Raw genomic sequence first — 25,955 nt, 5'->3', positions numbered from 1 at the left:
AAGTGTGGCCTGTGTGGGGTGGGTGTCACGTGCATGCCACATCTTGTGTGTGGAGGCCAGAGGCTAACTTGCTGTAGCCAGTTCTCTGCTTCCGCTTCCGTAACGTGGGTCCCAAGGATTGAACTCGGGTCATTAGGCTTAACAGCGAGTGCCTTTACCCACTGAGCCACCTCACCATTCCCAGCAATGTCTATTTCACAGGATGGTTGTACATGAAGTGAATGTCTCTGAAATACTTAGCGCCAGAACAGGAAGGTTCAGTCAGTCATTCTCCTCAGTAATATGGGAGTCTTATGTCTGAAGACCTCCATTAAACCCGGCCATTTGTATGTCGGTGGGGTCACCCGTCACAGATGCTCACAAAAAACTACCTCACAAAACAGACGGTCAGGAGGTGGTGGAACAGCAGGATCATGTGACCCCAGCTGCTCATTCTGTGACAGCAGCTGCTGGGCTATGGGGACCCTGCCCAGGGACTGTGTGCAAACCAGGTTTTACTACTTGGAAAGCGTTAGCCTGCTCGGACACAACTGACTCAGGGCTTGCTGGCCTCTACCTTCTTCAGTCCTCAGCCTGGAGCAGACCTATTTCAATGGCTCCTCTCAACATCTGGGGCCGGACATCTGGCTTAGGGGTTAAGAGCACTGGTTGCTCTTCCAGAGGACCCAGGTTCGATTCCCAGCACCCACGGAGCAGCTTGCAACTGTAACTCCAGGGAATCTGACGCCCTCTTCTGGCCTCTAGCGCACCAGGTACACGGCACGGCACGCAAACATGTATGAGGCAAAACACCTGCATACATAAAATTAAAAAGCAAACAGTGGGTGACCTGAACAATGACCACAGTCCCTGTGGGTCTCCCTCTCTGACCAGGAGGCAGGAGCAATGAGGCTTGTTTCACCTTTGTCTCGCATGGTGGTCACATGGTTGGGACACAGCTGGAGTCAGCTGAGCCAGGAAGGATCAAATGTTTCCTGTATCAGTGACTTAGCTCAGAGGCCATAGAGTGTGACAGGCTACTTTTCAGAGGGAAAAAAAACCCATAATCTGGAATAAGGTAGAGAGGAGAAGGCTAGCTAAAGACTTTGAGGCTTGAGGTTGTCTCATACAGCCCCTGGAGGAGGCAGGCTACCAGAGGAGCGCCCAAGCAGTTTCCCAAGGCCAGAGGAGACTCAACGTCCCCAGTAACCAAGCTGGTGAAGAGCCCCAGCCTGAATCCTCTATCTCTCCCTTGTATTTCCAGGCTAGGGCCCTCTGCCCCTCCTAAAGCCTGATCCCAGAGCTATTGATCCTAACAGCCACAAATCTCCTTTTCTACACTAGCCTCTTCCTTGATGGACTCAGGGTGTTGTTCCTCATATGCAGAGTCTGCCCCCTGCCGCCTCAGCCTTCCTCTGAGGAGCATTTATACTGAGCACTCACTGGGTACTGAGGATGTCTGCGTTTCATCTTCCTATCTAATCTGCATGGAAGATTTTATTACCTTTATTTTTCCAGAGATCTTGAAGGAGGTGGCTGGCCTCTGTCATCTATGAGTAAGTAGCAGAGCTGGGAGTCGAACTCAGGTCCTTAGTCCACACATCTACAGCCATTTACTCTCCATCCTCCCTCCTCTACACCTGAGTCTCCCAAGCCCGCTGTGAAACTTTGTCCTCAGGGAGGCACAGGCTAGGTGAGGGAGGAGATGCAGTGTGGCCTCGACCCTGAGGGGGTGCGGTAGTGGGGGCCTGCCTCTGCCCTTCTGACAGAGGAAGTGGAGCACACGCCCCTGCCCTGCTTCTGAGCATGCTCCTGAGTCCTGGCCTGCCTGTAGGGTCAACCTAATGATGCTTTAAGTAGACCCGGAGTCTCCAGGATGGCCTAAATAAAGAAGAAGGCTGTGAGAACTGCAGTCCCTTCCCAGCCCTTGGACGGCAGGTCTGGAAGTTCAGGACCTAGGGCTGAGGCATGGATATGGGGCAAAGTCTCCCACGGCAAGCATGTGGCCTCTGGGAATCACATCCTTGCATGAAGAGAACCAGGTCATTATCCCTCCTGCTCCCTTGGCAGAGGCTGGTGGGAACGGCCTGCACCAGGCCCTGGGGGACCAGGTCTAGGTCACTCACAGCCATCTAGGGAAAGGCCCCGTTTGCAGATGTGATGGTGTCTCACACCAAGCCACAGCCCAGGAGCAAACATGCTGCCCATTCTGCCCATTCCTTCCAACCTCCTCCTGGTTGCTGGCTATGGTCTGTTGTAGAATATCTTGTTTATGTTGCATACTTGTTTAACTCTGTGAAGCTGTGTTACTGTGCCTCTAAAACTCCTGATGGTCTGCTAAAGAGCTGAATGGCCAATGGCAAGGCAGGAGAGAGAGTTAGGTGGGGCTGACAGGCAGAAAGAATTAATAGAAGAAGAAATCTGGGAGAGGAGAGGTCTAGAAGCCAGAGAAAGAGGACCCAGGGGCTAGCCACCCAACTACACAACCAGCAATGGAGTAAGAAAGAAAGGTATACAGGAATAGAAAAGCCCCAGAGGCAAAAGATAGATGAGATACTTTAAGTTAAGAAAAGCTGGCTAGAAACAAGCCAAGCTAAGGCCGGGCATTCATAAGTAATAATAAGATTCCGTGTGTGATTTATTTGGGAGCTGGGTGGCGGGCCCCCCAAAAGAGCAAAAACAATCAGCAACAATGGTCAGTCTGTGAGACTGAAGGACGCCCTTCCTGACTCCACACTGTGACAGCTGTGGAAGGGTGTCTCTGCCTGGGCTTAGGAAAGCTGTGGTCCTACAGTGGCAGGTGGGCAGCCAGGCAGGCTGGAGGTCAGTGTCACCTAGCTGGGAGGTGGTCTTGAAGGATCTGCTCTTTCCCTTGGGTGTGCTTTTGAGTCCCGCATGCTTCAGGCCCAGAGCCAAGGTGAGGCACAGAGGCCAATAAAGCAGGTGAGGCCCTGGGGCCCTCACTCAGAAAGCCCCATTGGTCCTCCATTGTGTGGAATTCTCCAAAAGCAGAATTCTCTAGACTTGGTTCTTGTGGGGAGACGAGGAAGAAGCTACAAGGCTGGGAGCTCCCCTTTTCAAAGGATATCTACTGCCCCGAGACAGCCACTCAGAATAAAAGACGTCATGGGGCCCGTGGCTTTGAAGCAGGCCCTGCCATTCCCTAGCCAGTGTTCCTTCTCTGCTCTGCTTCCTCCTGCTCTTCGGATCCCAGAATTGGTGGGAAAAAAAATCAAATGATGCATTTTCCCAGTTCAGAGACACGTGGACATAGTGAGAGGGATGGACTGCTGGGTTTAGTCTCAGTTCTACCTCTTACTAGTCATGAGAGCTGGAATTAACTTCACTGTACTTACGCTCCCTCCTCTGTATACTGGAGAATGTGGACTAACTGTCCCTATCTACAGAGTTGGTATTTGCTGGGCATATAAGTAACATTCAGCACCCAGCAACAATCAAATAGTGAGGTTGAGATATCAAATGTAAATTATAAAGCTCCTTAGTGCTCCTATTTGAGATGATTGGTCTCTAATTCACTTTTGCAAGAACCCCAGGGCAGGAAAAACTCAGGGGCAGCAGGGCTTGAAGCATCCTTCCAGGGCCTGCTGCCAAATCTGTTCAGGGCTTGCAGACAGCAGCCATGCTTGTGTTTCTAGCTTGTTAGTGTGGATATTCCCAATGCCCCGAGAGGGTTTCCATCCAGCGTGCACTCAGGTAGAAACGCCCCTCGGCAAACCTCTCATCACACACTGTAAGGAAGACGTCAGCCCAGCGCAGACACATCTGGGAGCAGCAAGGAGGAATCTTCCAATTTCAAACCTGTCGCGCAGCTCTGCCCTTGAGCATGGCAGCCGAAGAGAAGGCATAGGCAGAGGAGGGTGCCATGCAACAAGCAGCTGCCTTGTAGGGAGGGCGTGGGGATGTCCTAATGTCCTTCCCAGCCGGGCTCGGAAGCTCGCAGCAAGTGAATCCCACAGGTCATGCTCTAGGACGCAAGAGCGGACATGGATTTCTGCCAGAGAGACCCTCCTGTTCTCAGCCTGCGGCCGCCGCCAGGGAACGCAAACTCTGGCTGTAAGGAGAGTTCTTGGGGGCCAGGTCACTGAATAGACCAATGCTGCTACTAGGTTCACAGTCTGTATCAGGAACGAACGTCAGTGGGCCATAGGAGGAGGACTTTGTTATTCATGGGACACTCAGGCGGACAAGTGGCTCAGCTTAGGTCTCACTTCCTTGGCATGCTCTTAGCCCTGGCCCCTTCCCCACCACCATACAGCACCACTGCACAAGCTTGCAGCCGGCCACCAGCTGGGTCGCTGTTGAGAAGTGCTAGCATAGAGAAGAGCACACTCACGAGGAGCCCTCAGCAAAGATAAACTCACTTTTCTGCCATACCTCTAGCCCTGTGATTTTGTGCACACCACCGAACTGTCTGCCACTGATCTCTTGTGGTCCAAATGTTGGAGGCAGAGGGGTGGAGAAGGGCTGCACAGAAGGAGGGAGGCACTCCGGATGATCACCTGGCTGTCAGATGCTGTCTGAGAGGCCTAGAAGCCTGCCTGCCTTGTGGTTAAGGGTGTGGGCTGGGAAGCCGACAGTCCTCACTTCATCCCCCTGCTCCCCGGCCTCGGCATCCTCAATTGTGAAATGAGAATAAAAATTAAACCTTCCTTGTTGGATTGTCGTGAACAGTAACGGTCATCATCGCTGCCTTCCTTACACTCCTGATGCATTTGGATGGCATGTGCGCTGGCAGCAATGCCGACCTTGACTTTGAGACCCTGGTCAGTGCCATCCAATTAGCCTTTAAGACTCACTTTCCTCATCCAACACCAGAATAATAAATAGTAATCAGCACACACAGATCAGAGTGGCCTCAAGATTAATGTGGCTGTCTCCTCACAGCTCAACGCAGAAGAGCTCTAAGAAGAGTTTGCTATCCGGGAACCACCACCTTCCTCTTTCAGAAAGTGGGTGCAGTCTGCTTAGGCAGTCAACTTCCAGATGACCTATTAGTAAGGCCAAAGGAATCTGAGTAACTGTCTGCAGGAATGCACCCTCCAGGACCGCAACCCAGCCTGGGGGGGGGGATGGTGAAGGTGGGGGCCCAGGTTGCACATCACTGCCCAGCAGGTAAGTGTTGACTGACCACAAAGTCAAGGTGAGGGACTTTCATCAGAACCTCGTTCAGTAAGAGCCCTGAGTGCGAAGACACCCCTGGTCACTGAAAGACCATGTTCCTGACCTCCCCTCCCAGCATTACTGGGCTCCGCAGGGACAAGCCCCAGCTTGGGATCTGGAGAAAAGACTGAGCTTCAGGGCCCAGGGGTATTTGCGCAGGGAGGAGGTGGAAGTTGTTTCAGAAGCTTGATTCATTACAGCAGCAATCTCTGTCAAACAGGTTTCTGCAGTTCAGGGAGACCTCTTTGTTCTATTGTTCCAGACGGCCAGACAGGCAGGCCTCCCTGCAACCCTGGAAGCGGGCAGTGGGGCGGGAAGGAAGCCCCCTGGAGTCTTGCCAGCAGGCAGCTGCCAGCAGCAGCTCTGATCACACAACACCAAGGATCCGATTCTGTCTGATTATAGCCTGTAAACCTGGGGGCTGAGGGTAGCCAGGGTCTGTAAAAGGCAGCTGACACCACATTAAAAAAAAAAAAAAAAAAAAAAGCAAGTCTAAATCCCAGGAATACTTGAGGAGGACTTCAGCTCTGCAAATCTATGATGGGAAATCCTGCCCAGCAATGGATATTTAAAAGACTAGCTCTCAGGCAATTTGGTTTTGATGCAATAGAATATTACTCAATCTTTAAAAACATAGTCAAGACAGATAGCTATATATAGTTAGTATATATGTATGTATGTGTAGCATTATACTAAGGAAAAGATGCCAGATACAAAAAGCTAGACATTATATAAAATATCCAGAACAGATAAACAAATAGTAAGCAATTGGTGGTTGTCATCCATGGAGAGGGTCAGTAATGGGAGTGGCCATCCATGGGTATTGTTGGTAAAGGTCTGGAGTGAGATGGTGCTGGTATCTGCACAGCTTTGTGAGTATAAAAATCCCCTCTCCAATGTTAGCTATAAAGACTGACTGTTATGGTGTGGGTTGTCTTGACTTTAGAAATCACATGATTAAAAAGGTCTAACTACTTGCTCCACACACATTTGCTGGGCGTCTGCCCTGTCCAGCCACTGTAGGGAATCAGGCTCACACTGATGGATGAGGCACCTAGGTCCTTTTCTCCCAGTGCCCCTGAGGTCTCTTGGATTGGGCTGTACTCGGAGTCCCTGTTCTTAGTCTCAAGCTAAGATCTCTTTTGTTGACGTTGGTTGACTGACTGGTTTGGGGTTTGAGGTCGTTTGGTTGTTTGTTTGATTGATTTGAGACAGGTTTTGATGCAGTCCGGGCTAGTCTTGGATTTGATGCATAGCTGAGGATGGCCTTGAATTTCTGATCCTCCTACTTTCGACTGAGATTGTAGGCCTGCACCACCACACTCAGTTTTTTGCAGTGCTGGGGATGGAGCCCAGGGCTTCCTGCATGGTAGGCCAGCACTTGCCAGTCTTAATCTCCACTGGAGCACTTCTCTAGACCCTGCCCTCCGGCAGTGACTGAGGATCCCGGTGACCATCATATAACTCCACATTTCCTGAAGCGGTGGTCCTCAAACCTGATGGTTCACCATGACTCGCCTCAGAGCAGAGCCCATCAAAATCACAGGGTCTGAAGGTTTTGTTTGAACCAGCCCCAGATGGCCTTTGCTCTCGAAGCTGCACACCTGTCAAGTTCAGGAACCCCTGCCCCAACTCTTCATGGCCAAAGCCTGGTGGCCAGGCATCCCAAATGGTGTGCCTTGACTTCCCTGGCTGCACTCTGGATTGCTCCAGGCCTCCCCCCACTCCCCTCATCTGCACTTTCACCTTCCCTCAGGAGGCTCTGTCTTGTGGATCACTGTCTTGGGGAACTGGCATTTTGCCTCTTGCAACATTTATTCTTCTGTCCCTTCTCTCTCCATCCGTGTTGATAAGATGGAAACCCGGGGGAGTTGTCCACAGCGCAAGAATAGCTAAGTTACCCTTCACTGGCAGAGAGTCATTTGCTCTCTAAAAATAGGCTGCATGCTCTACTCTGTCCTCACTTTTCAGCAGATATCTCTAGAGCGTTCCTATGCACAGATGGTGTTTTACAGAGGAACATGTTTATCAGAGGAATAAGTTTATCATTATGTTAAGGTTAGATTGATTTATATAGGTTTGATCATAAACACACACACACACACACACACACACACACACACACACACATGCACACACACACCGTAAGACTAGGATGTTTTAGTACTTTCCTTGTGTGCTCACTCCCAGTTTGAGTAGCTGAGCACAATGGTCACAAGTTACCCAAGCTGGCCTCGAACTACTGATGCTCCTATGTCCTCCCCAACACTGGGATTACGTGCCCAACTCTGTGGCTTTCTTGGAAGTTCTACTGTTCCCATGGCTGAGTTTACCCCTGAAGACACACTCATACCTACCAGGTGACCACTAGAGGGGGTCGATTTCTTGCAACTGAACTGGAACCGTGAGGGCTCAGAAAGGTGAGAAGCCAGTTCCTGCCCATGGCTAAGCGGATTGGTGAGGGGAGGAATGGGGGTGTGGGAGGGGTATCCTACCTGGGTCACTCTTCTCTGCAAAGGCCACGATGTGGATCCCGTTCAAGTCGTCTTCCTGAAAGGGCAAAGAATCACAGGTTCATCTCAAGAGGAGAGAAATACAGATGAGTGTCAGGGACAACAAGATGGAGGTTGGCATGGAAAGGGGGACAGGAGATGGATACGGACACTGAGGCCCAAAGGAGCGGGACAGGCACACGTAAAGGAAGCAGATGCTGACGGGTGGCTGGCAGCGCACACGGAACTTTGATAAGGGACTCGGAGCAATGGTTTCTAAGACAGGACAACAGACGCAAGAGATAGCAATATATAGTTCTCACTCCTGTGGTCTGGTGCATCCCGAGAGCAGCAGCAAAGGGAAAATCGTTAAGAGTGTAAGTCTGGCTTATCAGAGGCTCCAAGGCAACAACACTCTGGAAACAGCTCTAGCGAATTTAATAGTTTCAAGACAGTTCTGCGAATGTGACAGTTTTGAAGTTCCCCTCCAGGAGATATCATCAAGGATGGACCAGATGACAGGGACTCCGGAGCATGGCTGGCAGATCCTGATCCCCTGCCTAGAGCAGGAAAGAACCCTCAGCTCAACTAGGACTTGGGTCTCTGGTGCTCACACAAGAAAGGAAGATTCAACCAGTGTCTCTGGTTGGAGAAGCAGAGCCCATGGAGCAATTCAGGAAGGCCACCACAGGAGTGCATGGTGTCCAAGGAGGCCGGAAGAGGGTGTTAGATCCCCTGAAATTAGAGGCACAGGTGGCTGTAAGTGGCCTGATGAACGTGCTGGGAACCAAACTCAGGTCGTCTGCAAGAACAGCAAATGCTCTTAACCCCTGAGCCACCTTCCCAGCCCCCAACAGGAACGTTTCTATGAGTGTGAGAGGCCCCAAGGAGAGTTCGGAATTTGGTACTGTGGAGGTTTTATGATGTCACTAAGGAGGGGGTGCCAGAGCAGGGAAAGTAAACCAGGGAACATGCCAGAAAGCAAAGAGCATTTCATAGTTGCCCATCTGGGACAGGAAGTCCACCTGCCTGTACCGCCTTTGTGTTGATTATTTACTGGAGAAGGAAGAGCGAGGGTGTGGAGCAGCCTCTTGTTTAAGAAATGAGACCTTCTGGAGACTCCATGCTATGAGGCGGAGAAATAAAGCCCAGTGCATGCTGATGACAGCTGACACACAAGAGAGACTCACTGGGAACCCTTGTGTCCTATCAGAGTCATCCTACGGGGGTGGGGGACCCAAGCCCCCATCCCCGTCTCCATTTCGATTGCTTTTAATGCTGCTGCAATCCTATCTAAATGCTAATTTTTCCCCTCTGAGTTTGGGATGAACAAAACCTCCAAAAATTCAAAGATAGATTAAATAGAAAATATTATTATTAAAAACAAGAGAGTGGGCTCTGCGTTGGTCAGATTCTCCGGGGAATTGAATGTTACAGATAGATATGTGTGTGCACCAGGTTATTAGGAAAACCCGACAGTGACCAGAAGGAGAGTCTGAAGTTCACTGTTGTACATTTGCTATTATTGCCAGACAGACTACCCCGGTCAGGTCTCATTAGGCGGCCCCATGTCTCTGTCGCCTGCCATCAGCTGGAATTGAGCACCCATAACTCCGTGAAGCAGGCTTCATTTCTGCCTCCCCTTCTAGAGTGCACTTGGAAATTGGTTTCAGAATTAAGAATCCATATTCATTTTCTGACAGGCTGCTCCAAGTAGGGCTGTCACTGCCTTGAACTGAGATGGGCCCTGGGTGAGCACTGTCAGAGGGACAGAGGGGCCTCTTTCCAAGCATCTCAGGCATTCAGGGGCATGAGCCTGTATCGAACACCTGTGGAGATGTGGGCAGGCTGTGCTGGATGCTGGGAATCTTCCTCAATAAACTGGTGAAGAAGAATCCACGTGCAAACCTGTGAGTCAAATGCACATCATATTCCTATTCAGTTCTTAAAGAATCACAATGACAGCCGGGCAGTGGTGGTGCATACCTTTAATCCCAGCACTTGGGAGGCAGAGCCAGGCGGATCTTTGTGAGTTCGAGGCCAGCCTGGTCTACAGAGTGAGATCCAGGACAGGCACCAAAGCTACAGAGAAACCCTGTGTCAAAAAAACAAAACAACAACAACAAAAAAAATCACAACGACTTATCTAAAGCCACAGATAGCGGTAACCTCAGTGGGACTGATTGGTTCTGTCCAGCCCAAAGATCCTCTGTGTTAGTTCCCCCTGTCTGGCATGACAAAGGCTCATAAGCTGGGTAGCTGATCAACAACAGGAATCAGGGAGACTTGTTTCTCACTGTTCCAGGGGTGGGAAGTCCAAGGTGCCCTCAGCAAGGAATTCAGTGTCGAACAAGGCTTCTTATTCTTTGGTCTTTGGTCCTTTTTTTTTAGATAGCAACTTTTTTTATTAAGAATTTTTTTTTCCATTTTACATACCAATCACAGATCCCTCTCTTCCTTCCTCCCGCCCCTCTCCGACAACCCACCCTCGATAGCAACTCCTTATGCAGCCCCAGCTGACCCTGAGCTCACTATGTAGCCCAGGCTGGCCTCAAACTTATTAGGCTCCTTCTGGGAGTACATGCATGATTCACCATGCCCAACTTGGGGCTACTTTCATAAGGGCAATCCCAACTATGACAGCTACGTCATGGTGACTTCTCACCCTCCAAAGGCCCCACATTTAACATCAGGTTTCCAAAACATGAATTTGAGTGTGAGATGCACATATAGACCACAGTACCGACAGCGAATGGCAAAGCAATGTCTATGAGGAATCCCGTCACTGCTGCATGCTAGGAACATGGTTAAAGAGGCTAAAAGGGGCCTGTAATACAGTGGCCGTGCACCGGACCCCAATAAGCAGGGGATGTGGACCCCACTAGTCAACATGCTCCTGGAGATTCCTCAGCTTTTTGTCTGTTCCTGCCTTACAATGGATGTCCTGGCTTTGGGTTGTGGATGTTGAAATTACTATTATTGTTATTGTTATTATTATTGGCTTATTTATGAATTATTATTATTGTTATTATCATTATTATTGCGTGAGCATGATGTGGGGAAGGAAGCATGTCACAGCATGCATGTGGAGGTCAGAGAACAACTCTGTGGAGTCAGTTTTATGTGGGTTCTGGGGGCTGAAGGCAGGTTCCCAGGCCTGTGCTGCTACTGCCTTAACTAGCTAAGCCACCCCACCCCCCACTCCCTCACACCCCCCCCCCCAAGCAGTGGGAGAGAGCCTCAGCAGAGTGACAAGCCAGCACTAAGTCTGGATAGGCTCCCTCACCCCCAAGTTCTCTGAACACTAGAAACAGTGGGTTCCCCTCGGATTTCCACACAGCAAATATCACTAGCCACCATCTTCTTCCATGGTAAGGCATTGTACGGCTTTGTGTGGGCTGCTAGCTTAAAAACCTGCACAGCTGAGAGCTAAAGGTAAACTGTGCTTTAGCCCAGCTCGCTTTCCTGTCTTGTGCAATTGTCTTGCAATGTCAGCAAGAACGGCTGGAAGTGAAGACTTTTAAGTCCGTGAACCGGTCCCTTTCTGCACTATCTACAGTATAACTTCTTGTGGACAAGTGACCCACGGAGATGCTGCTCTTTGGAGCAGTGCCCCCTAGCTTGGGTACAGGGCCCGGGGGAGAAGACCCTTCTGACCAACTGGTGTCTGCTTTTCCTTTTCAAAAATGCAAAGATGGCCCTAGATGACCTGTGCTACCTTTTTCCCTATTTGAGGACTTGGAGGAGGGTTGCCCAAATCATGTGACCAGTGCAGACTGCAGTGTTGGGAAGGAATGAACCGTTCTAGCTCCCTTCTCTATTTCGATTAAACTTATTGAGTAAAAAGAAAGCTGAGAGTTGGTCCCAGCAGGGCCAGGCAAACACATTCTTCCCACCTCTGCCTGTGCTGGGAGGGGAGGATTTCAGGAGCTCCTAGGCTCAGGAGCAGGGAGGGGACACAGCAGTGGGGATCCCGGTGTTGGGTGTGATATGGTGTCAGAGAGGAGAGTCCTGGAGTGGGAATATTTCTGCAGTTCTGTTCTCTCCCTTCCCAGAGCCTCAGGGATAAAGAAAAGAAGGACTGAAGACACCAGAGATGAGGAAAAGCAGTAAGTGTTCTCACTTTAAAATGGTATTTCATGTTCTGAAGAAAGACTGGGAACCTGTTGTAGGTTCAAGGGCAATGGAGAAATAGAAGAGCCAAGTTCAAGTGTCAGGATCTGCATTAGATCCCGGGCCACTGTAAAAAAAAAAAAAAAAAAAAAAAAAGGCGTTCTTTTGCAATAAAGGATACTAATGGGACTCCTGGCCGATTTGAGTAAGGTCTATACAGTTAGATGAATATTGACTTCTGGATTGTTTTGTTTGTCGAGACAGGGTTTCTCTGTGTAGCTGTTCTGGCTGTCCTGGAACTCGTTTTATAGACCAGGCTTGCCTTCAGTGATTTCTAGATTTTAATCACTATGACTATGAGAGAAAAACACTTGAAATATTTGGGAAATTTTTGTATCAGCTACAGAATTCTCAAATAGCACAGAAATATATGTATATATATGTATTTGCATATGAACATATTTATATATGAGAAGAGAGAGAAAAAAAATGAGGTGGTAAAATATCAACATTTGAGGACTCTGAGTGAAGAGATAATAGATTTTTCACATCATTTTATAAATCTGAAATTATTTTAAAGTAAAACCAGTTTTTAAAGGGAATGTTTGCTTGTCCACCTTGCAGCCCACCCGCCACTCGGGAACACGTACAGCTATGAATGAGGCCCGAGACCAAAACCGTAAACTTACTTGAAATATTATGAGATTTATTTTTGGGGGGAGTGTTCTGCCTTTTTGGTTTGTTTTACTTTTGATTTTCTTTTTTAATTTGATCATGTGATTCTGGAGGCTAATCTTTCTAGAGGCCATCACGTCGGAATGTCAGAAGTCTGGACAACGTTACAGGCATTTGCTATTCCTTTATGTTCAGTAACAAGCCCTTTAAAGGTTAGTTCACTGAATGTTTGCCTTCAGAAACTGTAGCAAGTTCAATGCTGGGAGTGTCAAGTTACTCCCTGTTCAATCATGATGCCCAACTATGAGTTAAAGTTTTAAGTAAATAAATGTTTCCATTTTAATGCCCAATACCACAGTGGTAGCCTGTGGGGACATGGCCACTTTAGGGAGGGATACTGGAGAAAACATGAGATATGGGTCCAGATAGCCTTGCATCCCAAGAACTAATGCTTATTAGTTATGTGTCCTTGAGTAATTAACCTAGGATGATCATAGTTTTTCTCTATGTAAAATGGGCTAAAATGGTATTTGTCCTACGTCAGAGAGCTGGCAGTTCTAAGTGAAATACGAGCAATGGCCTAGAAAACATCCCCCAGACTCTGCTTGGTTTTTGTCCATAGACCCCGAGTAGAGCTGAGGTGGGAGTGGGATGTACCCCCAAAGCCTGTCAATGATCTGTTTGAGCCACCTAACAGTCTATGACACAGACCTAGAGGAGGGGCTGACATCTCCATCTTCTGGTGTCTCTAGTTGTCTTTAGTTTTGTCTGTAGTATTTTTAGAGACAAGATATTTATTAACCAAGGTATTTATTATTTAGAGATACTTATTAACCAAGTGTCTGCCATGTCCTGAACACCCCATCTCACTTGTCCTCACAAAAAGTCCCCATGACAACATGACAAGATATAGACACAAGAATACTCAATGGCAGATACTGGACTTGAATCCAGGTTTCTACAACTTTGTAGACTAGGGTTCTTCCAATAGGCTGCCTGACCCAGCTGGTGGCACATGAATGGGAACCAACCACTAAGGGAAATGAATTTGTGCAGTATCACTTAGAGAACAGTACCCAAAAGGGTCATACTGGACACCTGGGCTTTATATGAGTATGAAACCATCCATGTTCCCAATACTTTACTCTCTAGATGTCCACCCTGGTCAATAAGACTTGGTATTCAGAGGGTGTCTTTCTTGAGGGACACACATCACAAGGCTTTGCCATTTCCTTACCCATGTTTCAAACATGTCCTCTGGGCGCAAGCGACGTAGCGTGGGTCTGAAAAAAAAGGGGAGGGGAGCTTCCTTGAGTAGGGATTGCCATAGTAGAAACTGAGTCTCAGCTCTATGCAAATGAAACACTGATTCATCTGCTTGAGCCCGAGGAGCCCTGAATCCATCTCTGCCCCAAGGAAGCAGAGCTTTTCCACCTGCTGAGTCAGGAGAGAACTAGGCCCAAACCACTCAGCCTAGTCACAGACCCGTTAGATCCAAGGCACCCCAAGTACAAGGGGATGGGTTAGAGGGAACAGAGACAGCACCTTCCCAGTGTCCCCTCCTCATAGATAGGGACCACTCCTGAGAGCCCAGAGGCAATCCTGAGCAAGGAAATGGGGCAGACAACAATTATTCCAGTGCAGAATGCCAGATTTTATCATTAGGGTCATCCATCAAAACTAACAACAGTAAACGTCACGTTGGCCCCGCCTCGCATTGTCTTTCTGCAGGGACAGACTGTCTAGGTACAGGGGTCATGGCGCATCAGGCTCACTGAACACATTTGTCCATGCCAGGGAGGGAGGAAAAGGTGAAACAGGGGGTCCACTACCGTGACCCATGTTCCCAGGTGGCTCCTCCCTCCCGAGAAGAGGCAGAGCACTCCAGCTGGTGGGCCAGACCAGGCCAAAGCCTCTTGTTTGTGTAACTAGACCCTGCCTGGGACACTGCCACACCCATTTGTTTACACACGAGCATGGGCTGTTTACGTGCTCCAAGCCCAGAGCTGAACAGCTGCGACAAAGGCCATTTGACCCCAGAACTGTGTAAATATTTACTATGTGGTTCTGCAGTGAACACTTCTGTGGATCCCTGCTGGAGATACTGAGTCCTAGCAAATATCCTTGTCCCGGAAGTTGTCTGTGGAATGTGTAGAACTGTCCCAGGTTATTTTATTTAATTACTCACTCTTACCGTGCTGTCCAAGACATTGGGAGAATAACAACTCCATAAGGGTGGAGAGTGGCCGATGTTCTTCCCATAAGGCACCAGGAATGTTGCTCCCCATACAGGAAGTTGTCATTATAAGTGTAGTTTCATTCATATCTTACTCTGACTTGGGGTGGATGGGGGTCGGGTGGGGGTACCAACTAGAAGGCAGTGGTCTAACCCTACTGCAAATGTAGAGCCTCGTTCAGAAGTGGTGACAGCCTTGATACTGTCAATGACTGACAGCGCCACCTTGGCCAGTTCTGTGCTACTGGGTGTCTTATTCTAGGTTCTTGCTCTGGGTGACTCTGGACTGTCAACACGGAGAGGCTCTTGCCCATTACCCAGACTCCTCCCCATCCCCTACATGTCATCTCAGGTACCTTTGATGCTCCTTCACAAACTCCACAAGCTCCTCTTCTGTGTACGGTTTGTTAGGGATGACACTGGGCTCGTCCATAAACGGCTCATAGAAGCCAACTTCGTTCATCTTCAAGGACAACTTCTTTGCCACCTGTAACAGGTAGAGATCAGTCATTCATTTGAACACGAGCCTGGAGTAGCCGTGGGCTACCTCCCCCAGAGGGGGTGCTTGTGCTCTCTGGTACCAACGTGAGAGCTTATGGGCAATTTCAACTTAAACACTGAAGTAGCAGGGACTCTATCGCTTCTAGTCTGGGCTGGACTTGATCTGCCATCAAAGCAGGTTCAATAGAAAAAGACTCATCTGGAGAATAAGCATGATGAGGAGCAGTTGGAATAACAAATGGAGAATGTAAGTACATGGTTATCTTCCCTTGGCTGTGTTTGCCAGGGCTGGAGGAGCGAGCAGATGGTAAGAGAACACGCTCACAGGGTGGCTTTAACTGAACTAATTTGGATGGGGAGGGCAATTGGTGGAAACCATTAGAGTACACAGGTTCATGGAATCAAAAGCCAATCCATTCACCTGTCCTTGATCTGCTTATAAGCTTGAATTGCTAGTTAAGCTGAAGCACACTAGGGCTCTGTCTCTGTACCAAGCTTGCTAGGTGTTTTGTCGGGCCCTGAGAACTGTCCATCTCTAAGACAACTAGTCATCCTGCTTTGCCTAGGAAGGAAAGGCTTCCTGGGACAAAGGACTTGCAGTGCTAAAGTGTGGATTGTTCCTAGGGAGCCAGGATGAGTGGCTCACCCTATAACTGAGCTCGAAGAAAGCGCCCGTAGTCTGACAGATTTTTCTCTCTTGTTAAGGGGGCCACACGCCAGTGCATTGTCAGGACAGAATGGTTGCTGTGTTTTTCTGCAAAGTTGCTGAGCTCAGGGCCTCCTCATTGTGACATGCTTTGAGAGGCCTGGAATGTGAAAGGCTCCATTGGAAGCCAAATGCCATTGTCTAGCGCAGAGCCGTGGTCCAAGAAAGCACAGGACAGAACAGTGGCTCCCTTGAAACTGCAAAGCATTGCCTAGGAGCTGGCACCTTGTGGTAGTAACCCCAACACAATGACCCAGTAACCCATGGATTGGGACTAATGGGGGGAAGGGCGGGTGTTACATAAACTCTTGCACAAGGAGGCCTATTCTGTGGAAACACTTACGTCCACAAGCATCATCACTTGCTAATAATTCTGGGTCACTAGATTCTAAAAGACAAGCTTTAATTCCAACATCCTATGCAGGGTGGAAGCCAAGAGGCCACAGAAAGAGCTACAGTCAGGCTGGGCCTTGGTGTAAGCCCATGACCCCAGCACTGGGGAGGCTGAGGCAGGAGAATAACAAATTCAGCATCAGAGTAAACTCGGGTGAGTTCAAGGCTAGTCTCACTTATGAAGATCTTGTCTCAAGGTAAAAAGTTAAAAAGGTGGCTGAGGATGATCAAGTGCAATACTGTGAGGTTTAATCCCCAGCACTGGGGTTGGGGGTGGGGGGAGAGACAGATAGTCGGTCAGAAAGGCAGGAGGGGTGGAGTTTTCCTTCCACTTGACTGCCTCCTCTCGGGGCAGGTGCAATGTGAACCACACAGTGATGAGGCAGGGGTCTGTGGGGGTGGAGGAGCAAACAGACCAGGGCCTGTATTGACACAGTCCTTTGCAAGCCTGCCTGGGCACAACAAGCTTGAAAATGCCAGACCCTGCTCTCTGGGTTCACTCACTCACTCACTCACTCACTCACTCACTCTCACTCACTCCACTCACTCACTCTATGTTCTAAGAACCAGGCTTTCTTCCAGGGGATGAGAGATGATTAATATGAACAAAACCGTAATACTATGGAGCACAAAGCCTGCTTACTACTTGCTGGCCAGAGCCGCAAAGGGCCTTAGGGTGGTTGCATTGTGCAGCGCTCGCTTTGAACGTGGACAGAGGCGGCACTCTGCTCTGTCTTACGTACGAACAATTTGGGTGAGCAATTCATCAGGACAGAAGGGCAGGGCCACGATCTACACCTAGAGGCTAAAGAAAGCACTCTGTCTAGTTTCCCGTGTTCCAACCTCCGTTCCTTTTGAGGATTCCCTTCTTCTTGACCGTGTAAAAAAAGGAACCTGTAGATATTCTGTAAACACTACATTGGTAGCCTACATTCTGAGCTCTTTCTTTGTCTTTCTGTCATTAGTTCTCATTAATTCATCGTACATCAGGGGAAGTAGTTATGACCTCCTGAAGGTGAGAGCTGGTCAGAAGCACATGTCCAGCAGCATGCGAATGCCTGTGTGTGTACATGTGCCTGTGCACAGAGTCTCTGGTCCCCGGATGCCACTGCCTGGGTCTGCAACATTAAGTGTATGAATGTAACGTTGGATTGTTGAGGAGGCCTTATGTTTTGGTCTGGAAGAACCTAAGATTTCTACAGTCTCTTGGCCCTTTCCTCCCTCACTACCTCCTTGGTTCTCCTGTACTTCTCTTTCTTCCAGCCTTGCATAATTGCATCTTGGGTAGCAAGGACTGAAGGAGGGTTGACTGGCCAATGTATTTACAAACTGAACTCAGTTTGTAAGGATTTAGCAGGGCCTTCTGTGTCTAGGGCAAGACTCTAGCAAAACCTGGCTCACGGGTGCCACAATTACATAATGATGCAAGGTACTCTCAGAGAGTTCATATCAGAGAGTTCCAAAAAAATGAAATTGCCCACGATTTTCTTTTTTCCTTTACTTGGAATAAGTTTTGGCACTTTCAAGCAAACTACAAAGGACAGGGAACGTTTTCCTGGCATTTGCATGCCTGGGGATTTTGACTCATGCCTTTGCTGCAGTTCAACAGGCTGGTCCCATGGTCAGCGGTGAGGAATCAGCTGAGCAGGAACTTGGGCCTTCTCCTCTCTTCTCCACCAGCTCCTTCAGGCCCCAGTGTGACTCAGAACAGACTAAGGCTTCATGCTGGTCCCCAGGCAGAAGGAGAGGAGCAGGCCAGAGTGGTGTGGGACTGTAGAGCTGACACTTCACAGGTTGCCAGGGGCAAAAGGTTGACTCCAGCCTGTCTCTCCCACCACTTCCTCACAGGGCCTGAGCTTTAGGATAGCCTGAGCTACACCACAGGGACCCATGTGGGTCCCAAACCTATGAGTCCTGTAAAGTTCCCTGGGAAGAGTTCGTTTTTGTTTTAAGCTTCAGATTCCTAGAGCTAGAAAGATGGCTGAACAGTTATGAGTATACAGTGCTTCCACAGAGGACTGGATCTGTTCCCAGCACCCGCGTTAGGAGGCTCCCAGCCACCTGTAACTCTAGCCCCACAGGGATCTGATGCCTCTGTCGTCTGTGGGCTCCTGCACTCTCTCTCTCTCTCTGTCTCTCTGTCTCTGTCTCTCTATCTCTCATATACACACACGCCACACAAACACACATAAGCATAATTAAAATAAAATAAATATTTCAAAAACTAATTCAGATCTCTGTGTCCTGTCACAACCCTAAAATTTTCTTGGAATAATCCCATAGATTAAGGTTCTTCTCTTCATTTCTTTATCATATATATGACATCTACATATCAGATATATCTATTTTATGTGTGTGCATACACATGCATGTGCCAAGTGGGTGTATATGGAGGTCAGAGGACAACTTATGGGAGTAAGTCCTTCCTTCCACATGTGGGTCCCGGGACTGAACCCAGGTCATCAGGCTGAACAGCAAGCACCTTTACTGCTGAGCCATCCCGTTGGCCCACACAAAGACTTTTAAAAGAGGAAACGAGATCTATTGACTGCGGTTGAGAACTACTGATCTTCACATCGACACCGGCAGCCATATCCTCTCACCCTGTTAACAATTCCCCCGTTGATGTATTACTGGGTTTTTACTAACTTTCTGCCCCTTCACCTCTCACACTAAACTCTGAATTCTGCAAGGCCAATCAATCACATGTCTTGCTCGATGCTGTTGAGTCCTGGAAGCCTAGAAGTCACTCAGTAAATACTTGCTAAATGAATGCATGAACCCATGGGAGGGGAGGGGAAGGAAGACCACTGTGTTGAATGTTTTCTCAATGTGTGAAAAACTGGCCCCAAATTGATCCTGCGTGCTCACAGCCGCTTCTTCCCGGGCTTTGTAATGTCCTCAGTAGCTTCAAGTCTGTTTTTTGTTTTGTTGTTTTGTTTAAGCTCAGAGTTGCAGTCTCCAATTGTTTGAGGGTTTCTCTCTGTTGTCATGGACAGACGCCCTTTTGCAAACAGGACTGTCTTCCCCCTCCCGGGTTTTAATACTTTTCCTGCTCTTCAGCTCTTTAGCCCCCTGCTGGACACTGTTGAGACTGCAGCCACGCCTTCTGGATCCCACCCCCTCCCACTGCTGAATGGTTGCAAGTCCCAGGTGGTGTCAGCCTGGTCCCCATTCTGTGTTCCATAGGGAGGTGCAGAGACTGCTTTTTTTTTTCTAAGAGTGTGAACCTCATGAGGCCACGTGAGCGGCGGCACTTGGACTCTGTCTTAGTTGGTAGTAAAGCAGCTTTGGGGGTTCGCTGGCCTCCCCTTCTTCATAGGAACAGGGACAGAATCACACTCTGGGCGGACTGGAGGCACTTCTTAGAACAAACTCTGTCTGAACTCACATAGACTGTCACTCAGAAAACTAGGGCTTTGGTGATTACCCAAGCCCACCTGCCCAGGGTTCTCTCCTTACTTCCCTTCATATGAACTCTCTTTAATTTTTTAAAAAATTATAATGGGTTACATCAGGCCATTTTCTTGCAACTGTATAATCTCTCCACACTTCACTGCCCTTGCCTCCCTTTATCCTTTTCCTAGGAAAGTTTTACCTCTAATTTCATGTCATGTAAATTACAAGGTTTTGTATATCTATATAAAATATAGAACCTGTGCATGAGAGAAAATGTGATAACCATGTTCCTAGACTGACTCAGTTCACTCCATAAGATGATCTCCATTGCACACATTTCCCTGCAAACAACTTAACTTCATTCTTTGTGGCTGAAAAAAATCATTATGTGTATATCATTTTATCGATTTTATTTTTATTTTATGTGTATGAATGTTTTGTACACTACTTGTGTGCCTGCTTCCCAGAGAGGCCAATGAGGACATCAGAATCCCCGGAACTGGAGTTACAGACAATTGTGACCCACTTTATGAATGCTGGAACTCAAACCTGGGTCCTTTGGAAGAGCAGCCATTGCTCTTAACTGCTGGGCCATCTCTCCAGCCCCACATTTCCTTTAACGACTCCTCTGTTGACGAGCACCTGAGCTGATTCTGTTAGATTAGTTCTTTTCTTTCCAATGGGGTCTCATGTAACCAGGCTGGCTTTGAACTCCCTGGGTAGTTGAGGATGACCTTGAATATCTTGCTTATGGATTCGGTGTTGGACATCAAACCTAGGGCTTGCTGAGTGTTAGACAAGTGCTATATTAACTGAGCTACATCCCCAGCACTCAGAGCTCTTAACCTACAGTTTCTTAGTCACCTCTGGCTCAGCAAAACCAGAGGCCAGTGATGGATCCAACTTGGGCTTCTGCATTCATCCTTGCCCAACACACTGCTGTGACATGCCCTCCCACTGGGTCTAGATGTCTTTTCATTAACAGCAGTTCTTATATCGCATGCCAGCAATGGGGGGACTCCAGCCATACACCCCACCCATGGCGTCCTTCGCTGAGCACAGCTGTACAGAACAGCATCTTTGACATCAGCCGAGGCTCGGACTCCATCCAGGTTTACACATCACTGACTGTGATCGAATCCATCTCTCGCTCCCTGCCTTGGTTATTCCCTCTGTACAGTGAGAATACTGGCCGCTCGTACAGGCCTTTGAGAAGATGGGAATGCCCATCCCTGCACATCATAAGCACTTAAGCATTGGTCATTATCCCCATCTTGCCGTTTTTGCTCAAAAGTTGTCCCAATTGTGAACCTCAATCAGTGAGGGCAAACTTCCTTTGAGTTTAGACTACATTGGAGTCATTAGTTGGCCCTTCTTTTTGGATTACAGGCTTGGATACAGAGACCATGTCCTCAGAAGTGGTTTCCCAGACTCTTCTAACACTTCTGGACGAAGAGGCAAAGAAGGATGGTGGAGAGTTCAAACTTTAATTGCCGATGCCGCTGAACGTGTTTAAATCAGGTTTTCTCAGGTACTTACCCCCTTGTCAAAGGTGGCAAAGAACTTGATGTAAGGCTGGAAGTGTTCCGCTGCCTCTTGGAAGGCTTTGTAATCTAGGACAGAGGACACGGGAGAAAGAAACATCTGCAAGAGGCCAACTGCACACTTGGAGAGAACTGTGTTAGGTAACTATTGAATAGCATCTAAAACGATCATTGGCGTTGAAATTGACTGGCATCCAGTCACTCAAAAGAAGCCTTCTTCCCCCACAGGTTTGTGAACAGAAAGCAAGAAATAGGGGAAACTGGGGGAAGAGGAAGAAAAAAAAATATACGGAAAAACCCCAAATTAAAAAAAATACATGGAAAAACCCCAATCAAAGAAAAAACAAAAACCTCCTTTCACCCAAATGCATAGAGTTCTAACTGCACCCACTGAGGATGCAGTTTCTACATAAATGAGTTCACAGTAGGAAGGAGAGTTACCACACTGTGTTTACAGCTAACAGAAAGACAGGACCCCATGAAGTGCTTCGAGCTTCTCCAAAAGAGGGCTCCCAGGTGCACCTTACATTTTTAGAAGCAGTTTTGTTTCACATCCGTCCTCTTCCTCCTCCAGCTCTTACATGCTTTCTGCCTCCCTTTCCACCGCATTCTCTGACCTTGGGGGACCAGGGTTGGTAGAGATGCCCCTCTTACACTGAACACCCACAGTCCCTCATACTTTGCATTTACCCACTGCAGTGAGAAGCTTCTGACCAGTCCTGGGAGCTGAATAAATCTATATCTAGAAATATAAGTTTTTATTTATTGTTTTGTGCTGATTTATTTTTTGAGACAGGGTCTCACTATGAAGCCTTCGCTGTTCTGGAACTCACTCTGTAGACCAGGCTGGCCTCAAACTCATAGAGATCCACTTCCCTCTGCCTCCCAGTTGCTGGGATTAAAAGCCTGTGCCACCACACTTGGTTGAATATAAATATTTAGAAGACAGTTTGATAACATGAGATATAATAAAGGGGCCCTGGGAGGAATTGGGGGGGGGGCGGTGAGTGGTGAATATGATCAAATACATTGTGTGTATGTATGAAAATTTCAAAGGCTAAAAAGAGGTAAAAGACTTTTAAATCCTGACTCTCTAAGATTATTTTAAACCAAGCCTATACTTGACTCTGGTTCAAACATCTATCCAAATTTGTCACGGAAGGAAGGAGCCACACCCATGTGAGAACACTGCACTTTACCACACCTGGGCAGGAATGCATATGAGGTATCTGGAGTCAGGCCTCCAGTCAGGGATGGGAATGGTGGCACTTGTTATAAGTAAATTTTATAACCCTGTAATCCCAAGCCTAGGATTTACTCTTCAGAAGATTGGCGGTTTTCCATTTTGTCGGATTTCATGCTCTGGAATTAGGCAGCCTTGTATAAGATTCGGTCATAGATGATTTTACAATAATGCTGGCTCAGCAATGCCCAGGTAAGGGAGACCAGCACACTACTGTCAAGTGACTCTGGGCCTGAGGAGGGCACTGGCTTTAAGGAGCCACAAGACTGAGGAAACATCTCAGTTAAGTGGCTGCCTGACAAACTCAAGGATTCCAGTCTGGGGTTCAGTCCCCTGAACCCACATAATAAAACCAGGCAGGTGACAGATGCCTGTCATCTCAGTGCTGAGGAGGCAGAGACAAGTGGATCCCTGAGGTGGTTGGCCCCTACTTGGAAAGTCCCAGGCCAGTGAGAGATGCTGTTTCTTAAAAAAAAAAAAAAATTTAGCCGGGTGTTGGTGGCCCATGCCTTTAATCCCAGCACTCGGGAGGCAGAGGCAGGCGGATCTCTGTGAGTTCGAGGCTAGCCTGGTCTACAAAGCGAGTTCCAGGAAAGGCACAAAGCTACACAGAGAAACCCTGTCTCGAAAAACCAAAAAAAAAAAAAAAAAAAAAAAAAGATTAAAAGTAATAATGAAGTCTGTTCTTTGCTGTACTCACACCTACATGAACACACTCTCCCTCATGCCCATACACATATGCAAACACTCAGGCACACACTTGCAGAACCACAATACATGTCAGTTGTTCTTTAAGAGATAACAACAGCACACATTTGAGAGAGGTTTGAAGTGCACAGGAATGCTGATCTGGTACCTACTGATGCCGTACACTGACACAGACATCCCCAAAGTCATGGCAGTCAGAAAGACGTCACTGGGGTGGCTGGGTGCTTTGGGTGGAGGACAGGGTTGAGGTAGAGAAGGTAGACGGAAGCATTTGAAGGAGCAGAGAGAAGGACTAAGTGGAGGAGCGAGAGCCACACCAGAGCGGCAGCTGTCCCTCACAAGTCCTGCCCATCCCCCAACATCCCTGTCCAATCTCTTGCCACCCCCGAGAGCTGTCAGCTCCTAGCCCAAGGATGATCTGATCCAAGTGAGAAGCCTCTTCTTTTCTGAGAAGTCTGATCTATGCCGTTGTCAAGATGACAACTGGAGAGGTGGGCATGGTTTGAGGCTAGCCTGGCTGGTCTACAGAGCAAGTTCCAGGCCAGCCAGAGTCACATAGTGAGATCCTTTCTCAAAGCAAACAAACCAAAAGATTAAAGATGGAGCAAGGGACTCCCAGATGGGTGACTCAAAATTCATGGGACCTTCATTTAGGATGCCTGGATCTGCCACTTGTCTGTCTGGTTTTGTGAAATCTAAGCATCCAGGCCCCCCCTCCCACACACACACCAGTAAAGCCTCATCTTAGAGTATCCTCATCCCCTTTCTCTGTCTATCAGGAGTCTACATCCCTTTTAGTGCCTCAGATTTTAGTGACCGGTTAACAGCACACACTGGGATCCCTGAAGAGAAATGTCTGAAAGGCCACCATCTGCCTTACAAAGACCCAAAGCACGCTGTTGTGGGTGGAGCACTCAAGGGATAACCCTGGGACAGCAGAGTTGGGGAGCACGGTCCAGTCTGTGTGCTTGTGTGTGGCTGCAATGACCCCAGCTCACAAAGGACTTCCTGTCGTGTGTTTTCCCTGAAAGTCCTGAGCTGCAACATCCACAGAAAGGCTGCCATGAAGGTTCGCTCGTGATTCTGAATTTCTCATAGAAGGATGTCATAGGGCTGGAGAGATGGCTCAGCCGTTAAGAGCACTGGCTGCTCTTCCAGAGGTCCTGATTCAGTTCCCAGCAACCACATGATGGCTCACAACCATCTGTAATTAGATCTGGTGTCCTCTTCTGGCCTGGGCAGAACACTGTATGTAGAATAAGTAAATAAATCTTAAAAAAAAAAAAGATGTCATAAAATGTGACCTTGATAACATCTAAACTGGTCACATAATCCCGTCTCCTTTAACCTTTGGGCGGGAAGTCACCTCGCCACCGTTTCACACTAACAGAAAGCAGTGTATCAACTGAGAAGTAAATTAAAACCGTCAATTATAAACATTGAAGAATTTGGGAGGTTATTTGTTGACTTCACAAAAAATGGTGAACTTAGCTAAGCATCTAACTAAATTTAACTTCAAATTACAGGGTTTCCTGTAGCACAGGCTAGCCTTCAACTTGTGATCCTCCAGCCTCTACATCCCAAGTGCTGGTCTTATAGACATAAGCTACCACCAACTAGTATTTAGAGTTTAATAATTAGAAAACAAGTTGGGCAACATCTATGCATGTATTCCTAAGTAAAAGCATCATTTCAATTTTTCTAAACATAATATGCTATGGAAAGATATAGGTGGGTTTTAATCCCATTAAAGATCACAAGAAATAAGAAGATTATAACTGTGACCAAAAAGAAGAGTCAGTTGTCTGGATGCAGGGATGCTTGGGTCCATGAAGAGCGGGGACCAAACTGGCTAAATCGCATCCAGTGATGAGAAAAGAATGTTAGCAGTGACGGAAAAGGCAGTGAGTGTGGTCCATTCCTTCGCCACCATCAAAGTGTGAACAAGTCTCTTATCAACAGTGTTTTTCAAGGAATTGAAGAGCCTGGCGCTTCCAGCCATCGTGAGAATCATTTGCTGCTATTTTAAGCCTGATACCTAAAGTCACAAAGCTGCATTCTTGGAAGTGACTCAGCTTCTCCTTCAAAATCAGAAAATGTACTCTATGATCTCGTCCCCATCTCAGGTCTTATTGCTACCATTATATAAGAAAAGTAACAAACAAACAAACAAACCAGCAAACAAACAAAGTCAGGAAGCCCCAATCCCTTGCAGGTGACTCTCATTTTATGCCTATGCTCACATTTGCCATCCCCTGACAAGACTCCCACCACCTTGCAAGCAGAGCCTGTTAGTTAGGGGTATGAATGTTAAACTTAGGCTCCTGGAATTTACATCCTGGCTTCTGTATCCACAAGAGACAGGAGATAGTTAATCAGACCTTTGTGTCCCACCCCTTCACCACCGTTAAAATGCAGATAACCACCTGGACAGAACAACCTCATGGGCCTGTCACGTGGCACTCCTAGGCCCAGGCCCTGGCGATCACAGATGGGGATAAAATGGCGCCATTCTGGTTTTTGTCAGTGCGGTGGGGAGGGAGGAAGGAAGGTCCTGGAAAGCACTTGCTATGCTGATCTTGGCCTTGGCCCCCGCTGCTCACACTGGTCACATCTGGTTAGTGAAGAGGAGGGGACAGAGGGGAGGGACAAACTGAGAGGAAGGGCTGAAAGGAAAAGCGCAGCTTCTGTCTGTTCGCGGGTGCTGTGGCCCAGATCCGGCTTCCGTTCTGTTCCGTTTTTTAGCTACTCAAGACATTATCCTTCCTGTTCTCTGTAGCTAGAG

The 25,955-nt window shown here is 48.0% G+C and overlaps 1 protein-coding gene across 1 annotated transcript in view; it reads right to left on the bottom strand.

Moving 5' to 3' along the window:
* Positions 1–25,955, bottom strand: part of Casq2 (calsequestrin 2) — a 65,334-nt gene that overhangs the window by 6,788 nt on the left and 32,591 nt on the right. The window contains exons 5-8 of the mRNA XM_059265969.1: positions 21,215–21,288; positions 15,033–15,163; positions 13,678–13,723; positions 7,656–7,710 (exon numbers count right to left, since the gene is read on the bottom strand). Coding sequence (XP_059121952.1) covers positions 7,656–7,710; positions 13,678–13,723; positions 15,033–15,163; positions 21,215–21,288 — 306 coding nt within the window. The remainder of the gene's footprint in view (positions 1–7,655; positions 7,711–13,677; positions 13,724–15,032; positions 15,164–21,214; positions 21,289–25,955) is intronic.

Source organism: Peromyscus eremicus, chromosome 6 (assembly GCF_949786415.1).
Source record: "Peromyscus eremicus chromosome 6, PerEre_H2_v1, whole genome shotgun sequence".
NCBI classification, from domain to species: domain Eukaryota; kingdom Metazoa; phylum Chordata; class Mammalia; order Rodentia; family Cricetidae; genus Peromyscus; species Peromyscus eremicus.
Note: the sequence above shows the minus strand (reverse complement) of the source record. Positions and strands in the feature narration are given on the sequence as shown.